General features: G+C 36.0%; 1 protein-coding gene across 1 annotated transcript in view; it reads left to right on the top strand.

Moving 5' to 3' along the window:
- The window catches only part of PXDNL (peroxidasin like), a 443,189-nt gene that overhangs the window by 410,353 nt on the left and 19,687 nt on the right, over positions 1-13,149 (top strand). The window contains 1 exon segment of the mRNA XM_046641842.1: positions 1,693-1,822. Within this exon segment, the coding sequence (XP_046497798.1) occupies positions 1,693-1,822 (130 nt within the window).

Below are 13,149 nucleotides of genomic sequence, written 5' to 3'. Positions count from 1 at the left end.
CAGTATTATCTGAGAAACAAGGCTGCTTAAAGTGTCTCTAAGCACTGCTGGTGGATTGAGCAATGCTGTGAGGACTCCAGCACTGAGACTGTTGCCTGGTGCAAAGCACACACAACTACGTGGTCCCAGAAATGGATAAAGAACTACAGTCCTTTTTGTATAGCTTCCCTGACTCATGCCCCTGCCCTGGCCCTTCACCCCCAGGCAGAAGTAACTACCTTCTTATTTGTCTTCCTAACAGAAATGTTGTATTTCCTGCTTCCTTATCAATCAGTCTTTTCTGAAAGAATGTGAAGAGCCTACTGGAAGCATCTCCATATCTATGTTAGCATAATGCCTGACACATGACATACATCCAATGCAGACTTGTTAAATTGTGAATACTTCTTATTGCACAACATCTGGTCTTGCCAACACTAGTCATTCCCCATGCTCCTATATTCAGTACTTTAGATCTTGGTTATATCTTTATGGAATCATCCAGACTTCTTTGTGGTTAAATCCTCTTTGATTAGACACTGAAGATTTACAGGAGAGTACACTATGAAAACAAAAGTGTCCAATCATTTTAATTAAAATTATATATTTTTATTAATAATATCTATGTCAACACTTGTACACTTGAATCGATTTTAACACAACACCACAGTAAAAGCCGGCGTGCAGCTGCTATTGACTCATGGCGCCTCTAATTCACCCTGTCTAAGGGACATAGAGTGATCATCTACTGACTAAGGTGCTGGCACTGGTAACTTCTGTTCTTCGTCAATGCTTGCTTTTTCTAAATTCCCTTTCCAATGTAAGCTCTATAGCATGTCCCTGATTTATACAAGCTAATAAGATGTACTGTTTCTGGCAAGCCATTTTCGGACTGAACAATAGAAGACACATAGCAAGCAGAACAGGCAGAACTGCTTGGAAGGTTACAATGGCTTCTTCACAAGGAGCAACTTTTAACAAAATTTGGAAAAAGATTGAAAACTTGAGACACAGGTAAGATGTCAACTAAATCAAATCTATATAAAAACTATTTTTAACAATACATCAAAATCATAGATGGATATAACTTTCACTTCAATTTCCCAAACTCATTATTTACCTCTGTCTTTTGAGAACTTTGGTTAAGCTCTAAGTTTAAGAAACATATCTTAAACTCAACCCAAGACTTTTTATTTCCTTTTTTATGGACAATACTAAGCTATTTTGTATCTGGTTGGTTTAAGATTATATTTTTCTCAGAAATAGTATTGTTTACTTAATTTAGTTCTTACCATGTGTTTATAATAGAGAAAGCAAATTTCCCACCTGGGTACACCATAACATGTAATATTTAGTTTGTCAGTGCTTTTTTGCTGTATAATGAACAATTCGTTAGCAAAAGACATACTTTGAGATGTAAATAATATGTCAAATATGTATGTAATGCTACATGACATCCCCTTTATTTCATAAAAAATAATTCCTTATTGTTTTAAGTAAACTATGTGAAGCGGATGTAACACTCTGGATTATCTTCTTTCATGCCATTTAATTTTAATTTCTAGTTCCAGTCACATCTTTTTCATTTTATGTTACGCAAAGCAGCAATCACAATGCCTGTACCTTCCAAATGCCTAAGGAATATTTGTTGATTTTTTTTGTCCTCATGCAATTTTTATTTTTCAGTATTTTATTTTCTTTTTGTATAAACAGGCAACAAGATAACTTGTACATGGATGAGAATGGTAGAAATATGATGCTTTTGGCAAAACCAAAATTCTCCCAGGATTTCAGCAGTTTTGCAGCAGAAATTCAAAAAACCGTCAAAGCTCTCAAAAAGCAGGTTTATCTTTTCCCCAAGTAATCTGCCCTTACTGTATAGATTGGAGTAACTAAATTAAAAACTATCTGTCCAGTAACTCTCCAAAGATATAGCACAATACCAGAATAATAACACCATATAGATGGAGTTTCATAGGAATAAGCAGTAGAATTAGGGGAAGGAGGGCGGGGGTGAACCTAGCACCACAAACGTGCAGGTAACCTCATCCTTTCGACCTAATGCCAAGGTCTTCAATACACAAGGGCTCTTTGCTCACTGAGTTTCTGCATTCTTCATCAATGCATTTCTGAATACCTATAGTGTGTGTGGGTGTTCTCTTCATTTGTGCAGATGTAGATAATTTGTAACAGGCATGACACATACTTTTCTTATCTTTTTGGGTTTATTTGGAATGGAGTCAAAGTCTCTTAGGGATTACTGCTTTGTCTGACTGTTCTTTTCTGAAAAAGTTATTGTTAGAAACAAAATTTCCATACTCCTCTGTACTTTTGCTTATTTTCTCAGTTATACTGGCTCATGGTTAATTTTTCCTAAAATTCAGGAAAAAATCAATGACAGAGATTTGGCTTATATTAGAAATGGCAATATAGATGTTTTTATTCAGAGATGGAAATCATTCAGAAATGATTTCTTTCAAGTATGGTGCCAACCTAGCTCCTTTTTAGATTTTAATGCCACTTTGTTTCATCAAAGGTGTTGAAACAGAAAGTGCTGTGGGAGTATGGGGAGAGCCCAGTGTCTGTTGTCAGGAGGTTCTGCCTTTACTAGTGTCTGACCTGGGCAATTTATTTAATCGTTCAGAATAGGTGTCCTCATGTATACTTTCAGGAATATTGTGAGGATTAAATGAGATTATATGGCAGAAGCACTTTGTGAACTGTTACCACTTTCAAATATTGCTGCTGCTTTTTTCTTTTTGTTTTTTTGAGGAAGATTAGCCCTGAGATAACATCCACTGCCAATCCTCCTCTTTTTGTTGAGGAAGACTGGCCCTGAGCTAACATCCATGCCCATCTTCCTCTGCTTTATATGTGGGATACCTACCACAGCATGGCTTGCCAAGCAGTGCATAGGTCTGCACCCGGGATTCGAACTGACGAACCCCGGGATGTTGAAGTGGAATGTGTGAACTTAACAGCTGCGCCACCAGGCAGGACCCTATTGCTGCTGCTTTTGAATGTGAGCACATCGTCCTATGTAGAGATGCCCAATTACCTGCTGCATGTGATGCACTTCAAGGCTGGAGGCAGCCATGGTCTGCTTCAGTGTGCTACCCATCAGTGAGCACACTTCCTTGTGACCAGAGCACCTGTCATTGAAATCACTTGTCCAATCTGAACACAATTGAACACAAATCTGAAAAGTGTGAGGCATTGTTTCTAAAAGGTTACTCTTAAAGTTCTTCCATCATGAAATGGGTGGCGTGACCTAGGACTCCGGGACACCACTGAGTCTGGGAACCTGTATTTCATTTGCAGTAAGTAAGTTCATGTGTCACAGAAGAGATAAGTTATAACGTCAAGGGAGAGTCCTCAACCCTGGACTAGGGAAGGTGGGCTCTGCTAATTTAAACAATAATCCATTCATTCATGCTGCAAATTCTTTTTTCATAAATTTATTTTACAGATTTACAGACCCAGCTAGAATCCATCAGCAACAGTTTAGTTCAATTTTATCTATATATTAGTGGTGATAATTTTATCTTTGATACGTGCTGTAGTGATTAAAAGCATCCCAGACACGCCAAGACTGTAGTAGGTGGCCTTTCTGGGTGTCAAAAACATTCTGAAGTAGTATATACTGTACAAAAGATATGGGTTTTAATGGTCCATGTTGAAATACAGGTTGTAATAGTGAGCCTCTTAGGTAAAGAAGGATATTTTTGATTATGCAACTTTGTGTCTTTTCTACTACTCATCAGCCTGGATGCAATAAGTCCTATAAAGAATTAAAAAAAATCAAACCCTTTATTTTATGAAAAATGGGCATACAAAGTCAATATATATTTCTAGTGATGAAATTAAAGATGATGAAGTAGATTAAACAAGATATAGAAACGGTATTCCATAGTGGTACTCATCACTCGAGATTGCTATTCTTGAGACCCATCTCTTGTTGATGTCAAGAAATTCCAACCTCCAGTTATTAGCCAAGGGTTTGGCTAACCTTTACTTTCTAACCATAGATGACAATATGTTTATTGGGCTGTGAAATAGTGTCAGTCTTGATGTTTTCCATTGTTGATTGTTTACATTTATTGTGACTTTGGAATGTCTAGGAGTGATATTCATTGATATTGATCCCTTAACTGTGATAGAATCAAACTAACAAAAATGAACTGCCAATTTCCATGGTGTGTTATAACTATTTTGTAATTAGTGGAGTACAGTAGATTATATTTGCCCTTTAATATGATTCTAATCATTATGGAGATAACTAGAGCCATAACTACCCTCAGAACATTTAATTATTTCAATTTGAGATCGTGCCTGATTTACCTGGATGTGAGAGTGTCTGTATGGAACGGAGAGTATATAATGAACAATGAGATGATATATAAGAATTTATAGCTGTAATTATAATGAAACACTTAGTGAGGTCTTTTAATTGTTTGATGTCATAGTAATTTCTCTATAAAGAAAAGTTGAAATGTTGGGACAAGTTTTCAGATCCCTGAATGAATACAGAGAAAAAGAAGACATACATTCAGATTCAAACCATCAGATTTTTGAAAGGAAATCTAGACCATTCAAATCAGCTAAGTGATTTAGTTCATATTCTATTTTAGTTGAATAAGACACATAAGTTTTCATTTAGTATTTAAAATTAATAAAATAAGTATATATCATATAGATGTAAATTCAAAATCATAAAATTGAACTGTAGTCTTCATATGGTATATGCTTTTTCCATAGACCTTTGCGATAATGCATATATTTCATCCTTTTCTAGAAGCTATCATACAGATATTTATTATTTTGTGATTGAGGTTTGGTTCTTACACCTCTGTTATTATGACATATTATTGGCCAGAGCTAGAATTTATTTAAAGTGTTATAGGCTAGGAATTTATCTTACAACTATATCATTTACCTGTAGAAAATAAAATGTCCTGTATATTTTGATGCAGTTCTTGGGCCATAATCTAATAAAAATTAGAGTCTATTTATTTTATTATATGGACCTAAATTTTCACAGTTATATAATCATGACAAGCAATTTATTTTTCTATTGTCTTTCTGAAATTGTGTCATATGTTATCAGATCTCACAAACTTTATGACACAATCCAAAAATGTATCTAATTTTCAGTGTTGATGGATAGTATGGTAGAGATACACAGACATCACTAAATGATTTGCATGTACTTACTTAAAATCATTTGGATACCACATCAATTTTATGACATTTTAGAAAGAATTTTCCTTTTTGAGATTTTAGTATTTCTTATGAAATTATTTGAAAGTACTTTTTAAAAATCTTTTAATTGAAAGATGAAGCTCTACAATTAAGTTTAAATGTAAGTTTATTTTATTTCCCGAGGGAATATATTGTATAAGTCAGGTTTCCGTGAAAAAAACAGAAACGTCTCTAGGAATTTCAAGTAGGATGTATTTTAATAAAAGATGTCAGGGGTTTTCACAAGTCTTGGAAGAATGAGGGGAACTGAGATCATAGAACAGCTCCTGGAAGCTATTTGATCCACAGGAGCTCACCAGGAAGCCAGTCAATCTCAGCAATCTTTGCAGGAGACTCAAGCTCAACCTGTGCATATGCTGACAACTGACTTGAGAATAACAATGGGATCTCCTTCCAAATCTTACATGAGTGCCTTTCCTTGGCAGATTCTAGCCCAGAATCACAGGAGGGAAAAAGATTGGGGCATGATTTTCTAGGTTTCTACTCTGAGATCTTTGGAAAAGCGTGCTAATGATCATAGGTTGACAATAGACAAGCCAGAACCCATATTTAGGGAAGATCATGCAGTTCACTGTAAATTGGTAATTGGTTGGGTATTGGGAAAGCTGGAGTGTGAGGCTGAAAAGATACCTTGTGGTTCAAAAGACAAAATTATTGTTCTGAATTCAAATTAGGTAAAACAAATAGATATGAAGAGAGAGATAGAGATCAACAGAATGAACACTGTAATTTATTAATCCAAAGTAAGTCCTCTTTATGAGTTCAAAGAGTGCAATATTAATAAAAATTAAGTCTGGAAAAAAAGCATAAATTCAAACTAATCCAGAAAATCCAGCTCCATCACTTTATTGAACAAGTAAATGAGAATGAGTGAAAGAAAGTAATCAAAGATACTCCAGAGGCTTCTTTTGAATTAGGGGACAGGTAACATTTTTATTAAAATAACAATTAAAGAAGGTGAAACAATTAAGGTTAAAGGAAGTTGTGACATACGTAAGGAACAGAAAGATGTCAAGTAGAGCTGGAGAATAGATAATCAAGAATGAGAAAAACCACACGAGATGAGTCTAGAGAGGCAGAAAGTGTCTATAAGGAGGCCTTGTATGCTCATGTAAAGGATTTTCTCTGGATTCTAAGTGCATGAGGAAGCAGTTAGAAGAATTTAGGAACAGAAATGATGCTTTGTATTTGGATTCAAAGAGTTTCATCTGGTTGCTGTATGAGAACTGAAGAAAGGCATACAAAAGTGGCTGTAGTGATCTGCTGTTGTTATCCAGAAGTGAATGGATGGTGGCTTAGGCTGTGATGGTGATCTTAGAAAAGAAGAAAATGGACAATTTTTAGAGAGATAATTGTAAAGTAGAATGATCAGGACTTGGTGACTGAATATGTTACAGCAATTCCCCTTTGATGTGGAGAAGCTCCCGCCCAAGGTGAGGTTCTTATGTCGAAACTCACTTGACATGGACAAAGAAAGGGAAATCCTGAGGTGAGGGGCAAGTAGGATGAGTCTCTGGAAGAAAGTCTGGAACAGAGAAAAGAGAAGAGTGAGTTCACAGTCATTCATAAAGGGGAAGTCCCACCAAGATTTGAAAGACACAGTCACTTGTGAAAAATTTAAAATAGGCAGCAAGAAAGCACATGTGCTTGCAGAGGCCAACATGAGACGTATTAGGATGCTATAAAGGGGATGGACACAGGCAGGAAATGAGGCGTAGGAGCACTAAGTCAAACAACAACAGCAGTCCAAGTTTCTTTCCTGTGGCCTTCACTGGCAGCATGTTAACTGTGAGAGAAGAAAGTGGTAAAGGGCAAGAGAAGTAGACAAGGTGTGTTCTCTGAACACAAGGGAATCAAATCAGAAGTAAACAACAGAAAGAAATTTGGGAAACTCAAAAATACATGGAAATTAAACACAATCTTAAATAACATATAGGCCAAGTAAGAAATAATAAAGGAAATTAGAAAATACTTTGAGATGAGCAAAAATGAACCCAAAACATGGGATGTAGCTAACACAGTGGTTAGAGGAAATCTTATAGTTGCAAATGCCTATATGAAAAAAGATCTCAAATCAATAACCTAACCATCCATCTTAAGAAACTTAAGAGGAAACTAACTAAAAGCAAGCAGAAGGAAGGATACAATGAAGATTAGAGTGGATATTAATGAAGTAGAGAACAGAAGCAACAGAGAAAATCAAGAAAACCAAAAGTTAGTTCTTTGAAAAGATAAACAAAACTGACAAAAGTTTTGGACTGACCAAGAAAAAAAGAAAGAAGGCTCATGTTACTAAGATTAGGAATGAAAGAGGGAATACTGCTGCCGACCTAATAGAAATAGAAAAGATGTTAAGGGGGCACCGAGAATGACTGTACGCTAACAAATTAGATGACTTAGATGGAATGGCATGTTCCTACAGAGACACACACTACTAAAACTGATGCAAGAAGAAAGAGAAGACAAAATAAACCTTTGAAAAACCATGTTGAATTATAAAAAAATTAAAAAAAAAGAAAGAAAAAGAAAACCTCCACTTTTTCACAAAGAGAAGCCTAGGTCCAGATGGCTCAACTGGTGAATTCTACCAAACATTTAAAGAAGAATTCACACCAATTCTTCATAAAGACTTCCAAAAAAACAAAAGAGGAATGAACAGTTTCCAACTCATTCTATGAATCCGGTGTTACACAAATAATAAAACCAGTTATCACAAGACAACTACGTATTAATATGTCTTGTGAATATAGATACAAAACTTCTCAGCAAAATATTAATAAATGGAGTGCAGCAACATATATAAAGGGCTATACACATGAGCAAGGGGAATTCATCCTAGGAATGCAAGATTGGTTTAACATTTGAAACTCAATTAATGTAATAGACCATATTAAGAAAATAAATGGAAAAGCACATGTTACTTTAATCTATTCAAAAAAAAGCATTTGGCAAAATCCAACACCCTTTCATTATGAAAACAAACTAAATGTAGAAGGGAGGTTTCTTAGCTTTGTACAGGGCATCTTCAAAAAACCCAGAAGTAACATCATACTTAATAGTGAAAGACTGAATGCTTTTCCCCTGAGATCAGGAACAAGACAAAGATGGCAGTTCTAGTCATTTCTATTCAACATTGTGCTGCAGTTTCTAGCTATGGAAATAAGTCAAGAATATTAAATAAAAGCCATACAAATTTGGAGGGAAGAAGTAAAATTATCTCTAGTTGCAGATGACGTGATCTTGTATACAGAAAATCCTAAGGAATCCACTGTAGTCTTTTTGTTTAACTGCTTATTCAACTATTTTTCTGGTAGTTTATTAAAACTGGTAACAAACCTCCAGTGTTGCAAGATGCAAGATTAGCGTATAAGTTAATTCTCTTTCTATGAGCTAAGAATAAACAATCTGAAAATAAAGTTAATAAAAAAATTCCATTTATAATAGTACCCCAAACAGTAAAATACTTAGGAATAAAAGTAACAAAAGAAGTAAAAATCTCTAACTCTGAAAACCATGAAACGTTGTTGAAAGAAATTAAAGATCTAAACAAATGGAAAGACATCTGCGTTCATGGATTGCAAGGCTGAATATTGTTAAGATGGCAATACTCCCCAAAGTGACCTACAGATTCAATGTATTCCTTTACAAAATCCCAAAGGCCACTTTTTATGGACTGAATTGTGTCTCTCCAAATTCATATGTTAAAACCCTAACTCCAAATACCTCAGAATATGACTGTATTTGGATCTAGGGCTTTAAAGTCGTAATTTGGCTAACTTGAGGCCATTAGGGTGGGCTTTAATCTAGCCTAACTGATGTATTTATAAGAAGAGAAGATTAGGACACAGGAGATACATGGGGGTGTGTCTGCACAGAAGAAGACCATATGAGAGCAAGTCAAGGAAAAAAGCCTCAGAAAAACCCAACCTTGCCAGCACCTTGATCTTGGACTTCCAGCCTCCACAATATTAGAAAATAAATTTTTTGTTGTTAAGCCACCCCATCTGTGGTATTTATCATTGCAGCCCTAGCAAACTAACAGATTTTGGTACCATGAAATGGGATGCTGCTGTAACAAGTACCTAAAAATGTGCAAATGACTTTTGAGGTGTATTTTAGAAAAGGCCTAGATTGCCATGGAGAGATTACTGGCAGGAATATAGATGTTAAAGGTAATTCTGATGAGGTCTCAGATGGAAATGAAGAACACGTTATTGGACACTGGAGGAAAGGTGCTCCTTGTTATAAAGTGGCAAAGAACTTGGGTGAACTGTGTCTAGTGTTTTGTGGAACATAGAATTTGTGAGTGATGACCTTGGATATTTAGCTGAGGAAATTTCTAAGCAAAGTGTTGAAGGTGTGTCTTGTTATACCCTCACTGCTTATAGTAAAATGCAAGAGGAGAAAGAAATTGCAGAAGGTATTATTAAGAAAAAAATAATCAGAACTTGAAGATGTGGAAAATTCTCATCCTCTCTATATTGGAAAAAATGAAAAAGCATATTCTAGAGAGAACACCAAGGGTGTGGATGGAAAATCATTTCATAAAGAGATTGTGGGTATGACTCATGGATCTAATCAGCCATCTCAGCAGAAGCTAAGAATAGAGATGGGGTTATGCCAGCAGACACACTGCCAGCTTTGGATTAGGAGGGACAGAGACGGGATAAAATGAAGGAAGGCTGTCAGACTTCTGGGATTCTACAGGATGGGACAGTAGAACTCTCTGGGTTCTAACATGTGCTGTCCTTCAAGGAAAGGAAAAAATGACCCTGAAGGTGATTCAAAGATCAACAGGGCTGCAACTCCCATCGCATGCTCAGAAGGCACATCCCCGGAGAGCAAGGCTGTCTCCTCTTTGGCATCAGAGAGCAGAGTCACTTCCTCCATTTCAGTGGGCAAGGCTGCTGCCCAGGGCCGAGAGGGTGACACTGCTGCCCTAGTAGGCCAGGCAGGTGAGGCTGCCACTCTGATGGGCCCACAGTTCAAAGCACAGCCAAAGAGGAATATTCTTGAGCCTTAACATCTAATGGAATTTGCCCTGCTAGGCTTTGAACATGCTTGGGACCTGTGCTGCCTTTCTTTTTTATGATTTGTTCCTTTTGGACTGGGAATGTCTATCTAATGCCTGTCCCACCATTGTATTGTGGAAACAGATAAATTGTCTGTTTTCACAGGTTCGCAGCTGGAGAGGAATTTTACCTCAGGGTGAATCATACCTCCAGGCTTGCCCACACTTGCTTTAAATGAGATTTGAGACCTAGAGTTGATGCTGGAATGTGTTAAGATTTTGGTGACTATTGGGATGGTAGTGAATATATTTTGCATGTGAGGAAAACATGACTTTTGGAGGTCCTGATGGCAGAATGTTATGGACCAAATTGTGCCCCCTTCTACAGATTCATATGTTGAAGTCTTAACTCCCGGTAACTCAGAATGTATATGTATTTGGAGATAGGATCCTGAAAGATGTAATAAAGGTAAAATGACACCATATGGGTGGATACTAATTTAATCTGACTGACGTACTTATAAAAACAGATTAGGACATCAGGGATGGGCTCACAGAGGAAAGGCAAGGTGATGATACAATGAGAGCTCATCTGTCTACAAGTCAAGGAGAAGGGTCTCAGAAGAAACCAACTTTGCTGGTACCTTGCTGTTAGAATTCCAGCCTTCAGGACTGAGAGAAAATAAATTTCTGTTGTTTAAGCCACTCAGTCTGTGGTATTTTGTTATGGCAGCCTTGGAAAATTAATATACCATTTTTGCAGAGATGGAAAATTCATATGGAATTGCAGGGGACTCCAACTAGACAAAACAATCTTGAAGAAAGAGCAAAGTTGGATGTATCATGCTTCCTTATTTCAAAACTTACTATAAAGCTACAGTAACCAAGAGAGTGCAGTGCTGGCATGAGGATAGATATATAGATCAATGAAATGGAATTGAGAGTTCAAAAATAACTGCTGACATTTACAGTTAATTGATTTTTGACAAAGATGCCAAGGCAATTTAATGAAGGAACAATCATCTTTTCAACAAATGGTGCTAGCACAACTGGATATTCAAATATTGGATAAAATTTTGGATAAAATTCAGTGTAGGGAAAACTGGACACCTGCATGAAAAGAGTAAAATGGACTTATATCTTACACAATACACAAATATTAACTCAAAATGGACTAAAGATTTGAACATGAGACCTGAAACCATAAATTCCTAAAAGAAAATATAGGGGGTCAGCTCCTTGACATTGTTCTTGACAGTGATCTTTTGGATTTGATACCAAAAGCAGAGGCAACAATAACAAAAATAAACAAGTTGGGACTACATCAAACTAAAAATCTTATGCACAGCAAAGGAAACCATCAACAAAATGAAAAGGCAACCTACTAAATGGCAGAAAATATTTGCAAATCATATCTGATAACGGGTTAAAATACAAAATCCATAAGGAACTCATACAACTCAATAGCAAAAAAACAATTTGATTAAAAAATGGGCAGAAAAACTGAAAAGCCTTTTTCCAGAGAAGACATACAAATGGCCAATTAACACATGAAAATGTGGTCAACATCACTAATAATCAGGAAAATCCAAATCAGAACCACAATGAGATATCAGCTCACACCTGTTAGAATGACTATCATCAAAAAGAGATAACAAGTGTTGGCAAGGATGTGGGGGAAAAGAAACCCTTGTACACTGTTGGTGGAAGTGTAAATTGGTGCAGCCACTATGGAAAACAGTATGGAGGTTTCTCAAAAAATTAAAAATAGAAATACCATATGATTCAGCAATTCCACTTCAAGGTATATATCCAAAGAAAATTAAATCATGACCTCAAAAAGATATCTGCACCCCGATGTTCTTTGTAGCATTATTACAATAACCAAGACATGGAAAGAACCTAAGTGTCCATTGACAGATGACTGGATAAAGAAAATGTGATATAGATATATATATATATATGTGTGTATATATATCTATACATGCACATATATGTATACACACAATAGAATATTACTCAGCCATAAAAAGAAGGAAATTTTGCTATTTGCAACCATATGGATGGACCTTGAGGACATTATACTAAGTGAAATAAATCAGATAGAGAAAGACAAATACTGCACGATATCACTTGTGTGTGGAATCTAAGAAAAATGAACTGATAGAAACAGAATAGATTGGTGGTTGCCAGAGGTGTGGGATGATGGGGGAGTGAGGGAAATGGTTGAAGATGGTCAAATGGTACAAAATTCCAGTTATAAATTAAATAGGTCCTGGGGATGTAACGTACAGCTTGGTGCCTATAGTTAACAATACTATATTGCATATTTTAAAGTTGTAGTAAGTAATTACAGAGAGTAAATTTGAAAAGTTCTCATCACAAGAAAAAAATTGTAACTATGTGAATTGATGAATGTTAACTAAATTTACTGTGGCAATCATTTTGCAAAATAAACATATATAAAATCATTATGGGGTACATCTTAAACTAATATAATATTATATGTCAATTACGTATCAATAAAGCTGGAAAAAAATGAAGAAAAAATAAAAATGCTTAGAATGAGAGAAAATACATGCAAGTCATAGTCATATATCTGATAAGGGACTTGTATCCAGAATATATAATTAATTTGTACAATTCTGTAATAAAAAGACAAAACACAGAAATTAAAAACGAGCAGGGGCTAATCCAGTGGCATAGGGTTAAGTTCATGTGCTCTGTTTCAGTGTCGCAGGGTTCACCAGTCTGGATGCCAGGCATGGACCTACACACTACTCATCCAGCCATGCTGTGGCAGCATCCTACATAGAAGAACTAGAAGGACATACAACTAGGATATACAGCTAGGTACTGAGGCTTTGGGAAGAACAAACAAAAGAGAAAGATCAACA

Source organism: Equus quagga, chromosome 16, assembly GCF_021613505.1.
Source record: "Equus quagga isolate Etosha38 chromosome 16, UCLA_HA_Equagga_1.0, whole genome shotgun sequence".
In the NCBI taxonomy this organism is placed as follows: Eukaryota; Metazoa; Chordata; class Mammalia; order Perissodactyla; family Equidae; genus Equus; species Equus quagga.
The sequence above is the reverse complement of the archived record's forward strand: the minus strand, read 5'-3'. Positions and strand labels throughout refer to the sequence as shown.